Source organism: Gymnoscopelus braueri (genome assembly GCF_963280865.1).
Source record: "Gymnoscopelus braueri genome assembly, chromosome: 5".
NCBI lineage: Eukaryota > Metazoa > Chordata > Actinopteri > Myctophiformes > Myctophidae > Gymnoscopelus > Gymnoscopelus braueri.
In genome coordinates this window covers 20,967,243-20,993,112 of record NC_137606.1, presented here as the reverse complement: position 1 = coordinate 20,993,112, position 25,870 = coordinate 20,967,243, and the positions used below count along the sequence as shown (strand labels likewise).

Genomic DNA, 25,870 nt, shown 5'->3' with positions numbered 1-25,870 from the left:
TGGATTGGGAAAAATATTTCTTTTTCCACCGCATTTCGAGGCTTCGACCCCCCTCCATAATTTTTAGATGTATCTCCACATATACGGATCAGGAACCATGTTAACCCACGATTGCCGTCAATCACGTATGAACTGACCCCATCACCACATTCACCACCGATGGAGTTCAACACACAGTTCAACCAGCGTGGTGATCTTACAGTCGTCATATAATCTATAAACCTCAGACATGCACTATAGAAGGAACCATAGCTTTTCTCATCAATTTCAATCTGGCGGAGCTCCGTCAACGGCCGTTTCTCCTTAAACTGCACTGTAGAGATCGTAACCTTACAGTATTTCCCCTCGTTGAAGCGGACACTAATTTGATCAGCTATAGGACTGCTCTCCGACAGAATCCACGTACGTTCAGCAGCAGCTAAATCCATTTTCTTAGATAAAGCCATTTTCTATTGTAACACACGGTGGAGATAACAGCTTTATATACTTTAATGCTTCCCGCTTTTTTAAACATGACATAATGGAACAGCCTTGTTTTTTAAATCCTCCCGCTCTTTTTATCCCGCACTTTTCTTTTCCCGCCTGAATAGGGGGCGGGACTTCCGGGGTTAAAATAAGGGTAGGGGGGCGGGACTTAGCTGTGACGTCATTTGATGGGTCAATCTGACAGGTTATGAGTACTATCTCTCTCTCTGACTTGATTCGCTGGGTGCTGACTTATAACCTACTGTGCGGACCTTTAATGTAGATCTACTGCAGGTGTTTTTTCCGTGTGCGTGCAAGCGTGCGTGCGTGCGTGCGTGCTTAATCAGACTTCAGGATAGCACAACAGAGGCGCATACTGAAGACCATGCCAAATATCTGTGGAAAGAGAGAACAAAGAAAGGTGGACATAAGTATCTTACAGCTGAAACAAATGACAACAACACTTTTTCCCCCAGTATGCTGCATTTATATTTGCTGATACATCACAATTACACAATTACATTAATAATATTATTAATGTAATAACAATTACATTAATAATACTTTTGTCTAATAGGTCCGTCCAAAAAAGTCCTTGCGGACTTGTTTCCGTTGGGGTCCTTGGTATTCATTTCATAGACACATATAGTAGCAACCAAACAGTTCAACATAAAAATACAGAGAAGAATAACACTATGTACCAAAAAAAAGCAAGAAGCAAAAGCCAGTATGTTCAATTGTATCAATGCAAATACATGCTGCTAAAATATGTTATATATTTTTTGCTGACATAATATCTAAACCGTCATTAAAAGATCCCCCACAACCAGCTGTTTGGGACAGACAGTATATTGTTGCTGTCGGGCAGAAACCTTGTATCTCCATATTTCAACTTGACTTATATCTCCATTTTCTCTTTTTATTAAGGCCGTACTCGCACCAAATTTGCGATAATATCCAATGGACAAGCTCACAACAAGTCGCATCGCGGCACTTTGTGAGCTTGTACATCGGCTGTTTTCTACGAAGATACTTGGTGTAGAGGGGGAAAAAAGGAGTGGACCAAGTATAAACTCTCTGGCAGATACCGGTCGATGAAGTGTAGGGTTTATGTGCTTAAGGGTTCTTCAAAGAACCAAATGAATGATTATTTGAAGAACTTTGGTGTGAAAGGTTCTTTCTGGAACTGGGAACCAACATTTTTCATTCTTTGGCATCAGTCTGAAGAACCAGTTTCAGTTCCAGTTGGCACCTTTTTTTTCTATTTTCCGGTGTGTATGAGAGCACACCCACCATAATGATGCCTACACAGACGCCCACTCCTCCGATGATGTACAGCTTGCTGCTGAAGAATTCTTCAAATGCTTCAGTGCAGCTCTATAAGGACACAGAGATAGGTTAACACTCACTCACTCACTCACTCTCTCACTCTCTCTCCAACTCATACTTCATCAGACAAACAATTTACACTTGGTTTTGTGTAGGAAAAAACAGCTTTCTTTTACGGCCGATTATATGAATGAATTAATGAATACATTTTATTTGTATAGCGCTTTTCCAAACATAGTTACAAAGTACTTTACATACATGTTAAAAAACGTAAACATCAGTGAGAGAAAAATAGAAATAAGAAAAAATAAGAAAACATAAAACAGCATTTGGATTTCTGGGACATCCATTTCTTGATGTCTGAGAGACATGTTTTAAGGGGATGTAGAACTGCGTGTCATCTGCGTAACTATGGAACTATGTAGCCTGGTAAACTATCCCGGTCGCGCAAATTCACATTATCATGTGTCTTCTGCAGACCGGTCTGGCCCCAAGCACTGGGTGGGCGTTTTGCCGAAACCCAAATGCTGTCTGTCAATCACAGGGCCCGGAGACGCTCTTCCACTTTTTGGTTTCTGTGAAACACTCACCCAGCGCTTGGGGCCCGAGTACATATGATAATGTGAATTCACAGGACCGGGATGGTTTACCAGGTTAAATTATATGAAGATAAAGTATAAAATGGATGAAGTGTTCCTTTAGCTATGCACACTTTTAACGCCCGGGATTCGAACCCCAGTCTCCCACGCCAACGTCCCCTTTGGGGACACAAGTTTCAACATAACAGCGACTAGACTCTAGTCGCTGTTATGTTGAAACTTGTGTAGCCAAATGGTGACTTGAGGTGGGCCGGAACCAGTTGCGGACGCACATGCCCGCTCACACGCACTCAGACACTGCTACATATGCATATCACTTTTTTTTTTAAATGTATTAAGAAGAATAGCTACTTTAATTATTGACATTAAAAAAAAACAATGCAATTTGTAATAATAATAATAACAATAATAATAATAATAATAATAATAATAATAATAATAATGATAATAATAATAATAAACCATTTTAAGTAGAAAATTCAATTTGAAGTTAAACAATATAATAATAATAATACCTGGTGTGTGGGTGGTTAAATAATTAGATTTATAGAACAACAGTGGTGTAAAGTAACTAATTACATTTACTCAAGTACTGTACCTAAGTAAAGATTTGACGTATTTTTACTTTACTAGAGTATTTCCAATTTCCAGTACTTTTACTTCTACTCCACTACATCTCACTTATAACTATAATCCATATTTAGATCAGTTATTTAAAACATGTTTATTTATTGTGCAGAATTATTTATTGTGTAGTAATATAATACAATATGTCTCAAAACATTAGCATGCCATACAGTTGAATTATTGCAAATTAAATAAATATGATTTCAAGAAATTAAAACTAATATTGAATAGCCTAACAAAAGACTTTTGGAGAAGTTACTTTCAGTTTCATTTCGGAAACACACACACACACACACACGGAAAGACTGGTGACGCGAGGTTACACACACACACACACACACACACACACACACACACACACACACACACACACACACACACACACACACACACACACACACACACACACACACACACACACACACAATCAAAGTCAAGCGTTCACAGCTGGTGTTAATTATTTTGCCCTGCAAACTATCGCTGACTATCCTACGAATGTTACACCCTCTGACAAGTGGATTCTTACGGAGCCCCTAAAGGGCCATGGTGCAGATTTTTTTAAAATCTCGTTCTAACGACATATATGTCGTTCTAACATCGTATTAACTTGAGCGCTCGAGATCCTAAGACGTTCCCACATCATAATAAAGTGAGAGAACGAGATCCTTATGTCGTGCACTCGAGATCCTTATCTCGTTCTAACGTCTTATTAACTTGAGCGCTCGAGATCCTAAGATGTTCCCACATCATAATAAAGTGAGAGAACGAGATCCTTATGTCGTGCGCTCGAGGTCCTTATCTCGTTCTAACGTCTTATTAACTTGAGCGCTCGAGATCCTAAGATGTTCCCACATCATAATAAAGTGAGAGAACAAGATCCTTATACTCACCTTTACGCACAGTGGATTTACTTGGATTATGCAATATAATAGCCTGTGCGTCCATCCTATTCTTTATTATGGTGAACGAATTGATGCTATTATTATAATACTAATAATTATTATTATCGTTTTGTCCTTGTTGGTGTACAGTTGGTTCTGGTTGCAATGGATACAGTAGCTGTCGGGCCGGGCGCACAACGGCGCAGAATGGCAACATCAGGCTCTCTCTCTCTCTCTCTCTCTCTCTCTCTCTCTCTCTCTCTCTCTCTCTCTGCTAATTCTCAACGAAAATATGTGATTCTAATTTTCCTATGATCACCAGAAGTGAGAGTGTCAATTCCTTGATCAAATATGGTTTTATTCAAAGGAAATCAAAGGCTACAGCTTATGGAGCCAACATCGGTAGTGTCCAAGCGTCTCAGAAAGAGTTTTCACCGCAACATAATTCCATTGCTCAGGAAATAAACAACGGATTACAATAATATGACATTCCCTATAATCAGTAACATGTAGGTGATACCTATGTCTATCAAATATGGTTTTATTGAAAGGCAATCAAAGGCTAGATCAAGCTTAGAAAGCAAACATCGGGTAATATCCGACGCTACGGCGGTGACTCGGTCCGGCTGCAGAGTAAGACTATAGGACACTCATTTATGACATTGTGCCGTTTGTTCAACACTTAGCAACAAAGTTTATTTTCATACAATAGGCCTATAGATTACATTTCAATATTAAAAGTAAATAGAAAAACAACACTTCTGGGTCCAATTAGTCTAGTTTTGTAATAGAGAGGAATGGTCACATATTCCCACCTATAAACATGTTTTTGCCCAATGCTGACAGCTGGTCAGCAGGTGGTTTCATGAATAGACAATATTTTGGACCAATTAGAAATATATATATATTTGCAAAAGCAGTGTTGGGTAACTAGTAAAGGTATTAAATTGGTTGTCAGTGGCTGGCAGCGCAGTGTGCACTGCACATATAATCGCAAAAACCCGACGCTTATTTTGTCTTGATCAACAGCGATACATTTGACAAAATACAGCGAAATCCCCAAATTCTTAATATCCAGTAAGCAATAGGAATTAACTGCAAACAAATTCAAAGTTGTATGCTATCAATATCACACAAAAGTAGAGAGAAGCTGTGATCTCACCTCACAAACAAATGGACAAGAAATAATCATTTTGCAAACAACATCATGTTCTGTTCGTTTGTCAACAATGATCTAAATGGAAAGTTTATTTCAGCAACTAGAAAGTGACAGTTTGACATAGTTTGAGACATTTTTGCTGCGCAGGCCAGTCCTCGTTTAAGTTCATTGCTTTCATCTGTTGTTCTGCTGTGCGCAACAGGGCATATCTCCGCCAGGCCAGGTTTACCTACCCAGGCCATGAAATTCATAGGCAGTCATATTAGCCAATTAGAATGAAATCTGCTAAAACTGACTCATATACTGATACAGAACCATATATAGGCTATATATTGTTGCTGTCGGATGGAAACCTTGTATGTTCTTTTTTTTAAAGATTAAAACACATTACGTATGTTTATTGTGCATCATAGACATTGGGTGCATCTTATAACACTCTTGCACTCTTAAATGGTAATAATCAATGTTCTGCTTTGGAAAGCTGATGAATATGTGCTCTCTATAGGGCAAAAGCATCTAAGGCTAAACGCAGCTCCAAACTGGTTGAATACGCTCAGTTATGTGTGTGTGGATGCATGTATTATTATTATCATTATTATTATTATTATTATTATTATTATTATTATTATTATTATTATTATTATTAGATACTGTATGTGTGTTGGGTGGGAATCACATCCTGCCAAAAATGTGTCTACACCGCTGAACTGTAGCATGTGTCAAATAAATAGATGTAGTTGAATACATATTCCCTACACTTCTAATAGCCTACATGACTTTATGCTAATGGCAATAGAAGAAATATGTATTCACTCACATTTATTTATTTGACACATGCCACAGGCCTATACATCAAACTATAGAGGTGCTACAGGATGATTTTATTTTAATATAGTACAAGAATAACTATCTGTGAAATATAACCCATTTATTTCACAAAATAATGTCTTGGCAAATTACCAATATTTGTATAAAGTTATACTCAATTATGTCACTTTCAGCCCTGGTCTTCACTGACTGAAGTAGGGGTCACATGAATCACATTAGATTCACAGATTAGAGATTTTATGTATTTTCATTCAAATAAAATGCACTAATAATGACTTTAGTTGATTTTTCACTATTTCAAATATAATATGTCTTAATTATTAATAATTATAGCTTGCAGATTGGCTATTTTCACAATTTTAAATTGTTTTAAAATAATAATAAAAAAAAGAACATACAAGGTTTCCATCCGACAGCGACAATATATAGCCTATATATGGTTCTGTATCAGTATATGAGTCAGTTTTAGCAGATTTCATTCTAATTGGCTAATATGACTGCCTATGAATTTCATGGCCTGGGTAGGTAAACCTGGCCTGGCGGAGATATGCCCTGTTGCGCACAGCAGAACAACAGATGAAAGCAATTAACTTAAACGAGGACTGGCCTGCGCAGCAAAAATGTCTCAAACTATGTCAAACTGTCACTTTCTAGTTGCTGAAATAAACTTTCCATTTAGATCATTGTTGACAAATGAACAGAACATGATGTTGTTTTCAAAATGATTATTTCTTGTCCATTTGTTTGTGAGGTGAGATCACAGCTTCTCTCTACTTTTGTGTGATATTGATAGCATACAACTTTGAATTTGTTTGCAGTTAATTCCTATTGCTTACTGGATATTAAGAATTTGGGGATTTCGCTGTATTTTGTCAAATGTATCGCGGTTGATCAAGACAAAATAAGCGTCGGGTTTTTGCGATTAGATGTGCAGTGCACACTGCGCTGCCAGCCACTGACAACCAATTTAATACCTTTACTAGTTACCCAACACTGCTTTTGCAAATATATATATATTTCTAATTGGTCCAAAATATTGTCTATTCATGAAACCACCTGCTGACCAGCTGTCAGCATTGGGCAAAAACATGTTTATAGGTGGGAATATGTGACCATTCCTCTCTATTACAAAACTAGACTAATTGGACCCAGAAGTGTTGTTTTTCTATTTACTTTTAATATTGAAATGTAATCTATAGGCCTATTGTATGAAAATAAACTTTGTTGCTAAGAGTTGAGTGTTGAACAAACGGCACAATGTCATAAATGAGTGTCCTATAGTCTTACTCTGCAGCCGCACGAGGCACCGCCGTAGCGTCGGATATTACCCGATGTTTGCTTTCTAAGCTTGATCTAGCCTTTGATTGCCTTTCAATAAAACCATATTTGATAGACATAGGTATCACCTACATGTTACTGATTATAGGGAATGTTATATTATTGTAATCCGTTGTTTATTTCCTGAGCAATGGAATTATGCTGCGGTGAAAACTCTTTCTGAGATGCTTGGACACTATACCGATGTTGGCTCCATAAGCTGTAGCCTTTGATTTCCTTTGAATAAAACCATATTTGATCAAGGAATTGACACTCTCACTTCTGGTGATCATAGGAAAAATAGAATCACAGATTTTCGTTGAGAATTAGCAGAGAGAGAGAGAGAGAGAGAGAGAGAAAGGATAATTCCTTTAACAGGTCCGTTCATGAAAGTCCTTGCGGGCTTGTTTCCAATGAGGGCCTGTGAGCAATTAGGGGTTAAAAGTCTTGCTCAGGGACAAATTGCATTTCATCGACACAATTGCTGGCATGGCCTGGAATCGTACCTGGGGCAACTAGGGGCCCTGGCTCCCTAGGCGGGCTCACTAACCACTCAGCTATGGCCACCCCCTAGAGAGAGAGAGAGAGAGCGCGAGCCTGATGTTGCCATTCTGCACCGTTGTGCGCCCGGCCGACAGCTACTGTATCCATTGCAACCAGAACCAACTGTACACCAACAAGGACAAAAAATAGCATCAATTCGTTCACCATAATAAAGAATAGGATGGACGCACACTGTCGCACAGGCTATTATATCGCATAATCCAAGTAAATCCACCGTGCGTAAAGGTGAGTATAACGATCTCGTTCTCTCACTTTATTATGATGTGGGAACATCTTAGGATCTCGAGCGCTCAAGTTAATAAGACGTTAGAACGAGATAAGGATCTCGAGCGCACGACATAAGGATCTCGTTCTCTCACTTTATTATGATGTGGGACCACTTAGGATCTCGAGCGCTCAAGTTAATAAGACGTTAGAACGAGATAAGGATCTCGAGCGCACGACATAAGGATCTCGTTCTCTCACTTTATTATGATGTGGGAACGTCTTAGGATCTCGAGCGCTCAAGTTAATAAGATGTTAGAACGACATATATGTTGTTAGAACGAGATAAAAAAAGATCTGCACCATGGCCCTTTAGGGGCTCCGTAGATTCTAGTTCAAGATGAGAACAGTTACAAAGGAAGGCTATTCATTTCTCACTACCTTCAGTTGAGACGATGCTGTGTGAGGGGGGAAGGGGTGGGGGAGAAATGCAGCCACTCTACTCCTCAGACGAGAGACGCAACGGATATATACTTCTCCATACAACGGTGTTTTACCGGATTTGTGATGCTGTTGAAAAAGCGCTCTCCAGTACAGGTAGAGTTGAATGGTGATGGTCCTCTGTATGTTAATGACCTTGGCTGTGGCTTCACGGCTTGGCCATTGTTCTCATAGAACAAGTTTGTCCAGTATTCAGACCCACTGACCATGCAGCCTAAGAAGCTGCTGGGCGCTGCCGTTTTTTTCTGCCTTTTTTTTTTCTCCCTGTTTTTTTTCCCCTTTAGAGGTTGTATTAAATGGCGTTTTCTCAAATCACCTCGCGGGCCAGATTTGACGACGCCGCGGGCCAGAAATGGCCCGCGAAACACCAGTTTGACATCGCTGGACTAGAGGCACAATCGAGGCAGGGGGGTGATGTATGTATGTATATAAAATAGTGTTGTATATAATATGGTCTGTCTGTAAATGTGTTACCTTGGTGACGTGGGGGCAGATCTCTTTGACCTCACTCTCAGACCCTTTAGGACCGCAGCAGTTCATCTACCGAGGAGACAAGGACAACTGATGTAATTTCACCCTTTCGTATACTCACTAACAGTTACATTAGAGGGCTCTGTCCAAGCCAATGTCAGCTCATGTTACTATCAACCCAAACCATTCAGGAAGTGGGTTTCAAAAACCAAACGTTTCAAAAGCCACATTTTGAAACATCACACCCAGCATACTAAACTATAATGTAGCAAGTGTAATACAAGTTTGTAAATGTTTTGAATGTAACCGTGTGTGTGTGTGTGTGTGTGTGTGTGTGTGTGTGTGTGTGTGTGTGTGTGTGTGTGCGCTTGTATTATTATACTTGTAAGGACCAAATATTCTCACAAGTATAGTAGAATTAGACATTGTGATGACAAGAGAAATGCTTGTTTTAGGGTTAAAACTGATTTCTAGAGTTGATCTTACAATTGTCAGCCTTCTGATTGGTCTCTGATTGACTAAACAGCAGGCTCTTGCTGCCTTGTTCTACCCTGGTTCCGCCTTATGGTTGTTTATGTAGAATTTGCAAAAAATCTAAAAATCTAAACAAAAAATCAAACATCATTTATGCCCAGTCACTATAGGCCTACTACACCTGGAGATGTTCCTTTTTACTGAGACCAATTTTAAAGTAAGAATAGAATACACTGAATATCAATACAAATTAACTGAAAACCCTGTAATTTCAATCGTAGTGGATGGAGAGAAAGGATTTTTGTCCAACCAAGAAACAGCAATCAATGGGTGTGAAGAGGGGCGGAACCACGGGCGGGACTTAACAAAGGGTCAATTTGTAAAAAAGCATGCATAAATAAAATCACTGTCCTAAAACGTTGGTGTCCTCACAAGTAGGATATAGTAATACAAACCTGTGTGTGTGTGCTTGCGTGCGTGCGTGCGTGCGTGCGTGCGTGCGTGCGTGTACTCACTGCAAAGTGGATGGAGCGGAGGATCTCCTTTAGTCCGCTTGTTTGGTTTTTTTCTTGGTATTCGTTGTATGTCTGCATATAGAACTCTGTTGCTTCTTTCACCACCTAGAGAGAGAGAGAGAGAGAGAGAGAGAGAGAGAGAGAGAGAGAGAGAGAGAGAGAGAGAGAGAGAGAGAGAGAGAGAGAGAGAGAGAGAGAGACACAGACAGACAGACAGACAGACAGACAGACAGACAATAATTCAAATCTACTGAGTAACTGGTAACTTGCATTTTCAAATAATTGTCATGGAGAAAATAGTTGAATATTTGCCTCTGAGATGTAGATGAGTAGAAGTGAAAGTATTGAAAATTACATATATAGTAAAAAAACAACAACCTAAGGTCTCAGTACCTATGTAGTACTGAGATCACTCGGTGAGGATAGTGCACACACTATGATTAGTAGGCCTTACGATGGACAGTCAGTTAAACTGACTGTTTTCTGCTGAGACTCTTAGCTACTGTACCCTTGAGACGAATATTGACTGTACTGATTATTAACTAGAAAAGGTGCGTGCGTGCGTGCGTGTTCTGTACCTTGGCGCCGTTGGAGAAACCCCATATCCCAACAGCCACCTCTCCAACACAGATGACAATCAGGAAGGAGAAGAACTGTCACGTAGTAGAGAGGAAAACAAAGTAGGTCCATTATCTTCTAATCTAAACCGCTGGTTCTCAACGACCACCAGGGGTCCAAATGGACCCCTTACAGGGTCTGTAGCTCTGAGAGGGTACAAATATACACATGTACACTCTCAGAGTTAAAGCCTCACTATGTAACTTTTAAAATAATATATATACAATTGGGATGGTTAAGGGGTGTCTCCCTGCTCTTCTATTGAGACATTTAGATCATGTCAAAGGTCATGGCTCACCTAGGATCTGACATGAATTTTGACCTGATCGTCAAGATTCAAATGTATCCCCTGAGCAAGCAGGCAGGATATATTAGCTCAGGTAAAACATGTCAGCATTGCGCAGGAAACCGAGTTCAAATCAGGTGTAGAAGAGGAAAGTTACATGGTGCTGTTTTAAATGAACACTGTGGATTTTACAGTGTAGATCAGGGTCCCAGAGATAAATCAAAAGATCTAAACAAAATGGGGGTCCGTGGTCTATTGCGTATCGAACTGGTGGTCCTTAAAATGTTAAAAAGGTTGAATCAATGAACTAATCTGCACTGGAACTTCCAATCTACACTGTAGATGATTCTTATGGTTCCAATTTGGTTCCATTTGTACACTCTCAGAGTCACGGACCCCACAGTTTTGGACATAATAAAGGTTTCCACCCGACAGAGACGATAGGCTATATGCATCACCTGCACACTTCTGGAACGGCTGCATACTGATATGCTAACGTACCTACCTGTGTAAGATAAGATCTTATTTGTTTCTTACTGTACACATATTTTGTATTATTATTATAGTACTTCTTCTCTTACTTATTGTTATGGCTATATTATGTGAAAAATCATTTAACGGAATAAGTCCCAACATTTAGCTGCTTGTAGTCTGTGACAAATAAAACTTGATTCTTGATTCTAGTTTTAAGATCTACAATACACCATGTGAATAATATTTTATAGTGTGCCTGGCATGACAGAGAAGCAGTGTTGATTTTGACAGCAAATATTTATTTAGTTTTAGTCAAATCTTTTGAATAAAATTCCGCATAAAATGACTTGTCTTAGTTCTACTGGATCTCTTTTTAGTCTAGTTTAATTTTTTTGACGAAATTGTCAGTATTTTTGTCTCCGCCAGGCCGAAAGGCATGGCGAGAGTGTGTTTTACTCCCTGTCCGTCCGTCCGTCCGTGTGTCTGTGTGTGTGTCCGTGTGTGTGTGTGCTAATCTCTGGCACTGTTGGCTTGATCGCAGCAAAAATGTTTCACATGGGCCTGTTATAGCGCCACCATTAGGCCGACATTTTTTGACAGTACTCCTACAGATTTTGTCCAAAAATCCTGCAAATTGGTACAAAGTATCTCTATAGTCATTAAACTAAACAGGTCTTTCAGATTTTTCATATTCCATCCTAAAATTGGCTTTCAAAGTTTGCAGGAGTACTCCGTTTTGATAAAAATGCCTCAAATCAAGAACACAGCATGCAATTCCCGTGAAATTTTGCACGCACATTCTCATTAGGCCGAGGAAGAAATGCAACTTTACATTTTTCAAATCAGCCTCATGGTGGCGCTAGAACAGGCCGATTCGTGTTTTTACCTATAACTGCACCGATCTGTGTAAAACTTTGTTTGCACACTATCTAGAGGCCAAGGAAAAATCTTTGCCCTGCATTTTTCACATTTGCCTTTTATAGCGCCACCAGGAGGCCGACTTATGTAAAACATTTTTTTTAAATATTAAGCCATCAGATTTTATCAACATCTCTGTACACATGATCTCTATTGTCATGTGATCAAGAAGGATCTCTTTGATTTTTCATATTCCATCCTGATTGGCTAAGATTGACATCTAAAGTTTGCAGGAGTGGCCCGCAAATCATAAACGCAGCATCCGATTGCGGTGAAACTTGGCACGCACATTCGCACTACGGTGAGGAACAAATGCCACATTTTAATATTGCCCTATTATAGCGCCACCAGGAGGCCGATTTTTGCAACACTTTTCTTTTTTATATTACTCCTACAAATGTTGTCCAAACATCATGCAAATCGGTACACATTATCTCTATAGTCAAGTGATCAAGATGGTTCCGTCTGATTTTTCATATTCCATGCTGATTGGCAAATTCCGAACATTACTGGCCCACAATAACCTACCTGACCTGGCGGAGACCTGTGCTCCGAGGAACACTTTTTCTAGTTAGTCATAGTTTTAGTCATCATACTGTAGCTTAGTTTTTATTGTCTCCGCCAGGCCGAAAGGCATGGCGAGAGAGTATGTTTTTCCCCCTGTCCGTCCGTCCGTCCGTCCGTGTGTGTGTGTTCGTCCGTGTGTCCGTCATTCTGTCTGTGGACAGCTAATCTCCGGCACCGTTCGCTTGCTCGCAGTGAAACTGTGCACACACACTCCCTGGATGCCACAGCAGAACCTCTGCCCCAAATTTTTCACATGGGCCTTTTATAGCGCCACCAGGAGGCCGATTTGTGCAAAACATATTTTTTGACAGTACTCCTACAGATTTTGTCCCAAAATCCTGCAAATCGGTACACAGTATCTCTATAGTCATTAAACAAAACAGGTCTTTCAGATTTTTCATATTCCATCCTGATTGGCTAAAAATGGCTTCCAAAGTTTGCAGGAGTGCACCGTTTTGAACTCAAATCATGAACACAGCATGCAATTTCCTTGAAATTTTCCACGCATGTTTCCACTATGCCGAGGAAGAAATGCCACTTGAAAATTTTCAAATCAGCCTCATGGTGGCGCTATAACAGGCCGATTCGTGTTTTTACCTATAACTGCACCTAAAACTTTGTAAGCGCACTCCCTAGAGGCCGACTTATGTAAAACATTTTTTTTCATATTACTCCTTCCGATTTTATCCAAATGTCACGCAAATCGATACACATGATCTCTATAGTCATGTGATCAAGACGGATGTGTTTGATTTTTCATATTCCATCCTGATTGGCTAAGATTGACATCTAAAGTTTGCAGTAGTGGCTTGTTTTGAACAAAATGCCGCAAATCATGAATGCAGCGTCCAATTACGGTCAAACTTTGCACGCACATTCACACTATGTTGAGGAGCAAATGTCACCCAAAACACATTGGCCTATTATAGCGCCACCAGGAGGCCACAATAACCTACCTGACCTGGCGGAGACCTGTGCTCCGAGGAGCACTTTTTCTAGTTTAGATTTATTCAGTTTTCATCAGTGAAAAAAGCTAGTCGATGAACATTTTTCATCATAGTTTTAGTCGATGAAATGAACACTGTAGAGAAGCAAGTACAGTTCAACACACTCGGGATATTCATTATCTGAGTCATTTATCTTGAAAATCCAAACACACACACAGAATGGTGATATGATACGTCATCATGGTTGACCACAGCAGCAGTAGAACACATTGTGTTTATTAGGCACAAATTATCAGAGATTGCTATGCGCAAATTAACATGGATGTTTACAAGTGCTTTGCTATTACATTTATACAGAGAATAAACCACTGACCCATCCCAGCATGCACTGTGACTCCTTTAAGGCTCCACAGCATCCGAGGAATCCTACAACCATCATCAAAAACCCTGCTGCCACCATGATGTACACACCTATAACATAAACAGTAGCGTATATATATATATATATATATATATATATATATATATATATATATATATATATATATATATATATATATATATATAACAAGCGAACAGGGATGACATTTTTCTTTTCTTTCTTTCAAATAAAGGGGTTAAAGAGCAAAAAATAAGATTTGATTATGATTTTTAACATGTTTAAAATGTTGGACTACCTCCAGATAGAAGAGGCCTCAGACCCCAGGTTGGGATACGCTGCTATCGACAACGATAACTATCAACAACTAAATAGAACATCAACGTCTCCGGTAGGAGACTCAATGAACTATTCCTCTAACGATTTTCTAAGACAGTGGTTCTCAACCTTTACTGGATCAGGGCCCACTTGAAAGTCTCAAAGGGGTTCGCGGCCCACCCATCTGACCACTTTAACACGGCAGCCAAAATGCCATTACTTTTTTTGTTTTTATTTTTTTTAATGTTTTTAATGTTTTACTAATTATTTGGGGGCCCACTTGCAATATTCTCACGGCCCACCAGTGGGCCCCGGCACACAGGTTGAGAAACAGTGTAAGTAAATAGAGTCTGAGAGCAGAGCGTACCAGTAAAGAAGACGGTTGAAGAGTCTGTAAATAGAGATGCAGTCCTGGTGTCAAAACGCAGCCAGAGTCCTACAGCCAGTACTGCCATACCTGCTGCCTGTGTGCATGCACGCATACGCACGCACGCACGCACGTGCATGCATGCACACGCACACACGCACACACACGCGCACACACACACAGACATGTTAACTTGTATGACAAATAGTGAACATAGGCAATCTACAAGTTTACAACACGTTCTATATGACAAGATGTATTGATATTGCATAGAATGGATCAAGGTAACATGCTTTTCTGCAACATGTTTAACATGTTTTTAAACCTTCAACCTAAATAAACTTTTCTGTTACCACCACGCTCTGACTCGCGATATCCTCTTAGATCAACAACATTTATAAAGGTATTTGGTCGCACTCAGAGTGAGTTCCCTCTTTTATTATTTCTTACATGTCAAATGAACAAACTTTCGGCTGAACAAACTTTCGGCTATGACTGACGAAGGCTGGATAGCCAAAACGTTTGTTCATTTGACATAAGAACATAAATACAACGTAAGACGACATAACATAAATTAGGCAAAAGGCTGAAAGTATGCAGACATGCTAGAAAAGATGTGAAGATAAAACAGGAAAAAGCTGCTCTGAGTTTCCCCAGAGCTGTTTCGATTGATATCTACAGCAGATATGCAGTTGCGGGCCCTGATGTTGGATAATGGTTATCTTAATAAGTTCATGGCTGATTATTGTCAAATCATATACTGTAGGCTTTCATAGATGTGTTAAAAAAAACACAACAAAAAAACAAAAGTGATAACCTCTTAAACGCTCTATACCTTTATACATTTATACAGGGGTTTACACTAATGGTTGCCCGACTGCCCGTGGCAAGTCAATAAAATGTTCGGGGCAAGTGGTGCTTGCTTTCAGGTTGCCCGACAGGCAAGTGCGTTTGAGTGGGGAAGCAACCATCTTTAGTTCCCTATAAACACAACACATATGTCTGTCTAAACACTTGAACGTTGAAACAACCAGCATAAGCTATTTGACACAAGCTAGTTCTAATTATGAAAGAAATACAGCCAATGACACATTTTTATAAACAAAGAACAACAAAAGCACACACTTGTTGTCAAAACTCACCCAGAAGATAAAATTAAAGATGATGAGAAGGTACTTCAAGCACACCTCTCCACAGGAGAGATCAGCCATTCTGACAGATTTTTTATGTATATGTTTTATGTCGATGGTCTGAGGCAGATAATTGGACCTCTCTTCCTTTCTTGTAACTTTTATAGTTTGATGGGGCGGTCTTAGTCTAAACCATCAAAAAAAGAAAGACAGACAAAAAAACAAAAAAAACAAGGTAATGGCGCCCCCCTGGTGGCAGAAATATAGAAATAAAGGTTCAAGGTGCAAGGTTCACTTTATTTGTCATTTACATGTTTTCACATGAAACGAAAATCATACTCAGGACAAGCAGTGTACAATATAAATAACTATCAATAAATAAGCATAAAAACCTAAGCATAAAATCCTAAAGTGCAGTGAAGTAAAACTGAGCAGCATATTAAAAACAGTATAGCATCCATCATTTATCAGAACAGATAACATGGCAGCATGACATACTATTATTAAAAGCACAGTAAGGCAACTGCGAAAGTGCATTTATCGTGGCTTTAAGTGTTCAGCAGTCTAACAGTTTCCGGGTAGAAGCTGTGTTTAAACCTTTCAGTTTTGGCCCTGATTGACCGCAGCCTCCTGCCCGAGGGGAGAGGATCAAACAGTTTATGGGCCGGGTGAGTGGGGTCCTCCATAATGCGGGCCGCAGTGCTCCTACACCTGCTGATGTAAATGTCCTCAATGGACGGGAGACTACTCTGGGTGATCTTCTGGGTGTTTTTCACCACCCTCTGCAGTGCCTTCTTGTCCGCAGCAGAGCAGTTCCCATAGGTGGTGATGGAGAATGTGAGAGTACTCTCCACCACACACCTGTAGAATGCCTCCCGTACAGAGGTGTTGAGGCCAGCCTACCTCCTGAAGAAGTAAAGGCGCTGGTGGGCCTTTTTTAGGATGTTGGAAGAGTTTATGGCCCACTTCAAGTCCTCTGAAATATGTACTCCAAGGTATTTGAAGCTGGGGACCCTTTCCACCATGAACAGGGGGAGGAGGGGTGTGGTCTCTCCTTCTAAAGTCCACAATCATCTCCTTAGTTTTCCCCACGTTGATGCAGAGACTGTTCTCCGCACACCAGTCTACTAGTTCTGCCGGTACGACACCTCGTCATTGTGGAACATCTGTCCACTAAACCGTGTTGTCTGCGAACTTCACGATATGGCTGCCTGGGTGTCTAGCTGAGCAGTCATGCGTGAAGAGCGTGTACAGCAGGGGGCTCAGGACACACCCCTGGGGTGAACCGGTGTTGAGGATGATGGAGGAGGATGATTTGCCGTGGATTCTGACAGGCTGTGGCCGGTGAGTCAAAAAGTCCAGGACCCAGTTGCACAGATCTGGTGTTAATCCGAGCAGCAGCAGCTTATTGGCAAGGGTCTGCGGGATGATGGTGTTGAACGCAGAAGCTGTATGTATGTATGTATGTATGTATGTATGTATGTATGTATGTATGTATGTATGTATGTATGTATGTATGTATGTATGTATGTATGTATGTAAACTGTAAAAACGGATGGACCTTCCATAAGGAAGGGACTGCACACTCCAGAGAACAGAGATGGACAACTTACTATGCCTGCTGCCTAGACTTGCACCGCCTTCTGGGTTTGCTGGAGTGCTGTTTGGTTATAAATATAAATGTGTATGTGTATGTGTATGTGTATGTGTATGTGTATGTGTATTAGGGCTGCACGATATATCGTTATCGTATCGTTATCGCGGTATAAACGTGTGCGATGTCAGTATCGCAAAAGGCAACGATATCGGCGATATAAATCCCCCCCATAGTAGGGGGTACTAAGCACAAAAAATGGCCAAATCGTTATGCGGTGGATAAAAGCATGAAATTTGATACAGATGTCCCTTGGGTCATCCTAAAACATCCTAGAAGGGGTGCCCAAAAAAGTCTTAAACAGGAAGTGAGTTATGGACAAAATTCAAAATGGACACCTAAACTGTTGACCGTTGACTCAAAAGACACCAAAAGAATCTCCAAAAAGCATAAAATGTGGCACATATGTCCCTTGGGTCATCCTAAGACATCCTAGAAGGGGTGCCCAAAGGAATCTGAAACAGGAAGTGAGTTATGGACTAAATTGAAAATGGCCGCCTAGTGTTGTCGATTGACTCAAAAGACAACTAAAGAATCTCATAAAAGCATACAATTTGGCACACATGTCCTTTTGGTCATCCTAAGACATCCTAGAAGGGGTGCCCAAAAAAATCTTAAGCAGGAACTGAGTTATTGACAAAATTGAAAATGGCCGCCTACAGTGTTATCCATTGACTCAAAAGACAACTAAAGAATCTCATAAAAGCATACAATTTGGCATACATGTCCCTTGGGTCATCCCAAGACATCCCAGAAGGGGTGCCCAGAAAAATCTTAAACAGGAAGTGAGTTATTGACTAAATTGAAAATGGCCGTGCCCGTGTACAGTGTTGACAGATGATGCAAAAGACACTCATAAAAAATAATCTCATATAAAAGCATGAAATTTGGTACAAATGTCCCTTGGGTGATCTGAATGCATCCTAAGGGGTGCCAAAAAAAGTTTTAATAGTCTCTCAATGGAAAACACTCCTCCCACACGGGCTGCACTGCTACAATATTCAAATCGAGCAGCCAATCTGGCATTTGGTCCAGAAGCCTGAAAGCTATGTAATCTCTACCATCTCCTGACAAATATGGATGGATTAAAGTCGCTGATTCGTGGACACCTTTATGGACACTCTTGCCAGAGGCTGCTTAAGTTTGTAGAGAACTCAAGTGTGGCTGCAGAGCCCTTCTGTTCGAGAAAGTGTAGATGCCGGGATGCTGGGTTACCTTGCAGAGCATTATGCCAATGTGCTGGTAATTGCGAAATGGCACACATGAATACATGTAGTTACTAAACACTAATCACAAAAAAACAGTAATGATCAAGAAAAGAAAATACATGAGAAGATAGAGTGTAAAACAAGCAAGAAGATGTAGAGTGCAAAATAAATAAGATGCAGAGAGTAAAATAAGAATATGCAGAGTAAGATAAGATGCAGAGTAAAATAAATAAGAATATGCAGAGAGTTAGATAAATAAAGAAGATTCAAAGAGTACAATAAAAAAATAATGCAGAAAGTAAAATGAATAAGTGATGTAGAAATGAAAACAGAAGGTAGACTACAAAATACGGCAGGTTATGCACTGCATAACCTGTCGTATTGAGTCTGCATAATATGCAGACTGCCATGGTCAACTGTTTAAACAGCCATTTAGAATTTCTTCAACATGGTCCCTTCCTAAAAAGTTTAATAAACAAGCAAATAAATAACCTCTTCTAGGATATATTAAGAAGCACTCAATGTACGTACCAAATTATACACTTTTATGACGTCCCTTTATGTTTTCTTTTGTGTCAACTGCTTTAGGCGGTCACTTCCTGTTTAAAACCTTTTTGGGCACCCCTTGTAGGATGCGTTCAGATCACCCAAGGGACATTTGTACCACATTTCATGCTTTTATGAGATTCTTTAGGTATCTTGCATCATTTTTCAACACTGTAGGCGGCCATTTTCAATTTAGTCAATAACTCACTTCCTGTTTCAGATTATTTTGGGCACCCCTTCTAGGATGTGTTAGGATGACCCAAGGGACATATGTGCCAAATTGTATACTTTTTGGAGATTCTTTAGTTGTCTTTTGAGTCAATCGACAACACTAGGCGGCCATTTTCAATTTGGTCAATAACTCACTTCCTGTTTCAGAATTTTTTGGGCACCCCTTCTAGGATGTCTTAGGATGACCCAAGGGACATGTGTGCCACATTTTATGCTTTTTGGAGATTCTTTTGGTGTCTTTTGAGTCAACGGTCAACAGTTTAGGTGGCCATTTTGGATTTAGTCCATAACTCACTTCCTGTTTAAGATTTTTTTGGGCACCCCTTCTAGGATGTTTTAGGATGACCCAAGGGACATCTGTATAAAATTTCATGCTTTTATCCGCCGCGTAACGATTTTTCACTTAGTACCCCCTACTACCACTCGTCCACTGCTAAAGCGAGCAACATCCCTTTATTTTATCCAGTAAATAAACCACCCCTCCGTTTCTCCCTCTCTTGCATGCGCCTGTGTGTGTGTGTGTGTGTGTGTGTGTGTGTGTGTGTGTGTGTGTGTGTGTGTGTGTGTGTGTGTGTGTGTGTGTGTGTGCGCGCGCGGAGCTCCGTTTCTCGCATGTGGTGTTGTTATCAACTTGTTGAAAGCCAGCTCAACTCTGGCACGGGACGAGTGTGTGTGTGTGTGTTGTGTTTGTGTGACAAGCATACATGTGTGTGTCAGACTGCTCCTACCTCCATAGAGCTAGACCTCCACTCGCCTAGTCGCCTTTCATTGAAAATGAAGTACTACGCGTAGTCTGAAATGTCCTTAATGTAACAAGCTGCCTAAAGCCTTCTGTATGAAAAGCTTGACTGTTTATGTCCATTCGTCGGATTGACGTTCGTTTTATTGAACTCAGTGATTTGCTGTGACTTGTCTTTCACTTAGAATGTCCGTCAAGCAAAGACTTAAATATTTTTTATCCCTCGATTTTGTAACCCTTTTTTTTTTTCACCCGGTGCCAATTTGCTAAGTGATCCTGGGCACAACACTCCTCCCACCAGCCTAGGGAGGCCAGGGCCGAGCTCATGCCTCCTTCAATGCATGAGAGCCAACTGACCTTCTTGTCACCTGACAGGGGGCGTTTCCCTGGTTGGACGTAGCGCGTGGAAGGAACACGTTATTCCAACCAGTTCCCTTCCCCTCCATCAGGCGCCCCGGCTGACCAGGGGGAGGCAGTATAGTGACCAGGATTACTACATGTTTTTGTGAGGGTATAACTACCCTCTACGCCAGCGATGTCAAACTGGTGTTTCGCGGGCCATTTCTGGCCCGCGACGTCGTCAAATCTGGCCCGCGAGGTGATTTGAGAAAACGCCATTTAACACTACCTCTAATGGAAAAAAAAACGAGAGAGAAAAAAAAAAGGCAGAAAAAAACGGCAGCGCCCAGAAGCTTCTTAGGCTGCCTGGTCAGTGGGTCTGAATACTGGACAAACTTGTTCTATGAGAACAATGGCCAAGCCGTGAAGCCACAGCCAAGGTCATTAACATACAGAGGACCATCACCATTCAACTCTACCTGTACTGGAGAGCGCTTTTTCAACAGCATCACAAATCCGGTAAAACACTGTTGTATGGAGAAGTATATATCCGTTGCGTCTCTCGTCTGAGGAGTAGAGTGGCTGCATTTCTCCCCTCACCCCTTCCCCCCTCACCTCTCCCCTCACACAGCAGCGTCTCAACTGAAGGTAGTGAGAAAGTAATAGCCTTCCTTTGTAACTGTTCTCATCTTGAACTAGAATCCACTTGTCAGAGGGTGTAACATTCGTAGGATAGTCAGCGATAGTTTGCAGGGCAAAATAATTAACACCAGCTGTGAACGCTTGACTTTGATTGTGTGTGTGTGTGTGTGTGTGTGTGTGTGTGTGTTTCTGAAATGAAACTGAAAGTAACTTCTCCAAAAGCCTTTTGTTAGGCTATTCAATATTAGTTTTAATTTCTTGAAATTATATTTATTTAATTTGCAATAATTCAACTGTATGGCATGCTAATGTTTTGAGACATATTGTATTATATTACTACACAATAGTAAATAAATAATTCTACACAATAAATAAACATGTTTTAAATAACTGATCTAAATATGGATTATAGTTATGATAAGTGAGATGTAGTGGAGTAGAAGTAAAAGTACTGGAAATTGGAAATACTCTAGTAAAGTAAAAAATACGTCAAATCTTTACTTAGGTATAGTACTTGAGTAAATGTAATTAGTTACTTTACACCACTGTTGTTCTACAAATCTAATTATTTAACCACCCACACACATTACCAGGTATTGTTTAACTTCAAATTGAATTATTCTACTTAAAATGGTTTAGTATTATTATTATTATTATTATTATTATTATTATTATTATTACATTTATCGCGTTTTGTGTCCACGAGCCATAGTCCCTATGCCCTTTGGACACGGCCAATTTCTGGGTTCCACTGTACAGTCTGTGGGGGCGTGAAAATTCACCGGGGGGACTCTAAATGTCTTCTGGGCCCCCCTCTGCGTGTGGATACCACTTGTTCGCCCATCAGTCCCACGGATGATTTTTGTTTCCTTTTTTTGTATTTAGGGTCCTTTTCTGCAGTTCAAGCATAATTCCACAGGGTGGCAGGCTATTTTCCAAAACTATCGGAAGTGGACATGTGTACACAGCCAGCATTAACTATTACCGATGGACACAAACTCATGTAAAACTATTGCCCGTGGACACAGTGGTTAATCTCAAGTGCAAAGGGGCTACAGGGCTGACAAGAGCCTAGTACAGCCTAATAGAGCCTATTCTAGTCTAGTAAGGCCTAGAACATTCTAGTCTAGCCTATTCCAGCTGGACCCAGCCCTGTATAGCCTAGTACAGTCATCTAACTACCCACATACCCTATAGGCTATTCTCCCACTGGGCTGGACTTGGGTGTGCTGGAATGTGCTGGGCTCTGGTGGGCTGTAATGGGCTCTGGTGGGCTGTGCTGGGCTGTTAGGTTGTATGGGGCAGTACTGCACTATAGCCTAGAAATGTTCATGTAAAACTATTGCCGGTGGACACAAACTCATGTAAAACTATTGCCCGTGGACACAGTGGTTAATCTCAAGTGCAAAGGGGCTACAGGGCTGACAAGAGCCTAGTACAGCCTAATAGAGCCTATTAGAGTCTAGTAAGGCATAGAACACCCTAGTTTAGCCTATTCCAGCCGGACCCAGCCCTGTATAGCCTAGTACAGTCATCTAACTACCCCCATAACCTAGGCTATTCTCCCACTGGGCTGGTCTTGGGTGTGCTGGAATGTGCTGGGCTGTGCTGGGCTCTGGTGGACTATAATGGGCTCTGGTGGGCTGTGCTGGGCTCTGTTAGGCTGTACGAGGCAGTACTGCACTATAGCCTAGACATGTTCATGTAAAACTATTGGCCGTGGACACAAACTAATGTAAAACTATTGCCCGTGTACACAGTGGTTAATCTCAAATGCAAAGGGGCTACAGGGCTGACGAGAGCCTAGTACAGCCTAATAGAGCCTATTAGAGTCTAGTAAGGCATAGAACACCCTAGTTTAGCCTATTCCAGCCGGACCCAGCCGTGTATAGCCTAGTACAGTCATCTAACTACCCACATACCCTATAGGCTATTCTCCCACTGGGCTGGACTTGGGTGTGCTGGAATGTGCTGTGCTGTGCTGGGCTCTGGTGGGCTGTAATGGGCTCTGGTGGGCTGTGATGGGCTCTGTTAGGTTGTACGGGGCAATACTGCACTATAGCCTAGACATTTTCGTGTAAAACTATTGCCGGTGGACACAAACTCATGTAAAACTATTGCCCGTGGACACATTGGTTAATCTCAAGTGCAAAGGGGCTACAGGGCTGACAAGAGCCTAGTACAGCCTAATAGAGCCTGTTAGAGTCTAGTAAGGCATAGAACACCCTAGTTTAGCCTATTCCAGCCGGACCCAGCCCTGTATAGCCTAGTACAGTCGTATAACTACCCCCATAACCTAGGCTATTCTCCCACTGGGCTGGTCTTGGGTGTGCTGGAATGTGCTGGGCTGTGCTGGGCTCTGGTGGACTATAATGGGCTCTGGTGGGCTGTGCTGGGCTCTGTTAGGCTGTACGAGGCAGTACTGCACTATAGCCTAGACATGTTCATGTAAAACTATTGGCCGTGGACACAAACTCATGTAAAACTATTGCCCGTGTACACAGTGGTTAATCTCAAATGCAAAGGGGCTACAGGGCTGACAAGAGCCTAGTACAGCCTAATAGAGCCTATTAGAGTCTAGTAAGGCATAGAACACCCTAGTTTAGCCTATTCCAGCCGGACCCAGCCGTGTATAGCCTAGTACAGTCATCTAACTACCCACATACCCTATAGGCTATTCTCCCACTGGGCTGGACTTGGGTGTGCTGGAATGTGCTGTGCTGTGCTGTGCTGTGCTGGGCTCTGGTGGGCTGTAATGGGCTCTGGTGGGCTGTGATGGGCTCTGTTAGGTTGTACGGGGCAATACTGCACTATAGCCTAGACATTTTCGTGTAAAACTATTGCCGGTGGACACAAACTCATGTAAAACTATTGCCCGTGGACACAATGGTTAATCTCAAGTGCAAAGGGGCTACAGGGCTGACAAGAGCCTAGTACAGCCTAATAGAGCCTGTTAGAGTCTAGTAAGGCATAGAACACCCTAGTTTAGCCTATTCCAGCCGGACCCAGCCCTGTATAGCCTAGTACAGTCATCTAACTACCCCCATACCCTATGCTATTCTCCCACTGGGCTGGACTTGGGTGTGCTGGAATGTCCTGGGCTGTGCTGGGCTCTGGTGGGCTGTGCTGGGCTCTGGTGGGCTGTAATGGGCTCTGTTAGGTTGTACGGGGCAATACTGCACTATAGCCTAGAAATGTTCATGTAAAACTATTGCCGGTGGACACAAACTCATGTAAAACTATTGCCCGTGGACACATTGGTTAATCTTTAGTGCAAAGGGGCTACAGGGCTGACAAGAGGCTAGTACAGCCTAATAGAGCCTGTTAGAGTCTAGTAAGGCATAGAACACCCTAGTTTAGCCTATACCAGCCGGACCCAGCCCTGTATAGCCTAGTACAGTCATCTAACTACCCCCATACCCTATGCTATTCTCCCACTGGGCTGAACTTGGGTGTGCTGGAATGTGTTGGGCTGTGCTGGGCTCTGGTGGGCTTTAATGGGCTCTGGTGGGCTGTGCTGGGCTCTGTTAGGTTGTACGGGGCAGTACTGCACTATAGCTTAGACATTTTCATGTAAAACTATTGCCGGTGGACACAAACTCATGTAAAACTATTGCCCGTGGACACATTGGTTAATCTCAAGTGCAAAGGGGCTACAGGGCTGACAAGAGCCTAGTACAGCCTAATAGAGCCTGTTAGAGTCTAGTAAGGCATAGAACACCCTAGTTTAGCCTATTCCAGCCGGACCCAGCCCTGTATACCCTAGTACAGTCATCTAACTACCCACATACCCTATAGGCTATTCTCCCACTGGGCTGGACTTGGGTGTTGTGGAATTTGCTGGGCTGTGCTGGGCTCTGGTGGAATTTAATGGGCTCTGGTGGGCTGTGCTGGGCTCTGTTAGGTTGTACGGGGCAGTACTGCACTATAGCCTAGAAATGTTATTGTAAAACTATTGCCGGTGGACACAAACTCATGTAAAACTATTGCCTGTGGACACAGTGGTTAATCTCAAGTGCAAAGGGGCTACAGCGCTGACATGAGCCTAGGACAGCCTAATAGAGCCTATTAGACTCTAGTATGGCATAGAACCTTCTATTCTAGCCTCTTCCAGCTGGACCCAGCCCTTTATAGCCTAGTACAGTCATCTAACTACCCACATACCCTATAGGCTATTCTCCCACTGGGCTGGACTTGGGTGTGCTGGAATGTGCTGGGCCGTGCTGGGCTCTGGTGGGCTGTAATGGGCTCTGGTGGGCTTTGATGGGCTCTGTTAGGTTGTACGGGGCAATACTGCACTATAGCCTAGAAATTTTCATGTAAAACTATTTCCGGTGGACACAAACTCATGTAAAACTATTGCCCGTGGACACATTGGTTAATCTCAAGTGCAAAGGGGCTACAGGGCTGACAAGAGCCTAGTACAGCCTAATAGAGCCTGTTAGAGTCTAGTAAGGCATAGAACACCCTAGTTTAGCCTATTCCAGCCGGACCCAGCCCCGTATAGCCTAGTACAGCCAACTAACTACCCACATACCCTATAGGCTATTCTCCCACTGGGCCGGACTTGGGT

General features: G+C 41.6%; 1 protein-coding gene across 1 annotated transcript; it reads right to left on the bottom strand.

Moving 5' to 3' along the window:
• Positions 1 to 716: 716 nt before the first annotated feature.
• Positions 717 to 16,042, bottom strand: LOC308085607 (CD9 antigen-like). The gene is made up of 8 exons (XM_080428825.1): positions 15,951 to 16,042; positions 14,809 to 14,905; positions 14,118 to 14,215; positions 10,513 to 10,587; positions 9,935 to 10,039; positions 8,949 to 9,014; positions 1,759 to 1,842; positions 717 to 861 (listed from the first exon to the last, which is right to left on the bottom strand). The coding sequence occupies exons 1-8, from the start codon at positions 16,017 to 16,019 to the stop codon at positions 805 to 807; spliced, it is 651 nt and encodes a 216-aa protein (XP_080284951.1). The 5' UTR covers positions 16,020 to 16,042; the 3' UTR covers positions 717 to 804.
• Positions 16,043 to 25,870: the final 9,828 nt, after the last annotated feature.

Bases quoted from the DNA above. Each gene is read 5' to 3' on its own strand.
- LOC308085607 (XM_080428825.1), bottom strand. From the start codon at position 16,019: ATGGCTGATCTCTCCTGTGGAGAGGTGTGCTTGAAGTACCTTCTCATC. The intron at 14,216-14,808 runs GTACGCTCTGCT...TTTATGTTATAG, and splicing joins TTCAACCGTCTTCTTTACTG to GTGTGTACATCATGGTGGCA. The intron at 862-1,758 runs GTGGGTGTGCTC...CTCTTTCCACAG, and splicing joins TCTGTGTAGGCATCATTATG to ATATTTGGCATGGTCTTCAG.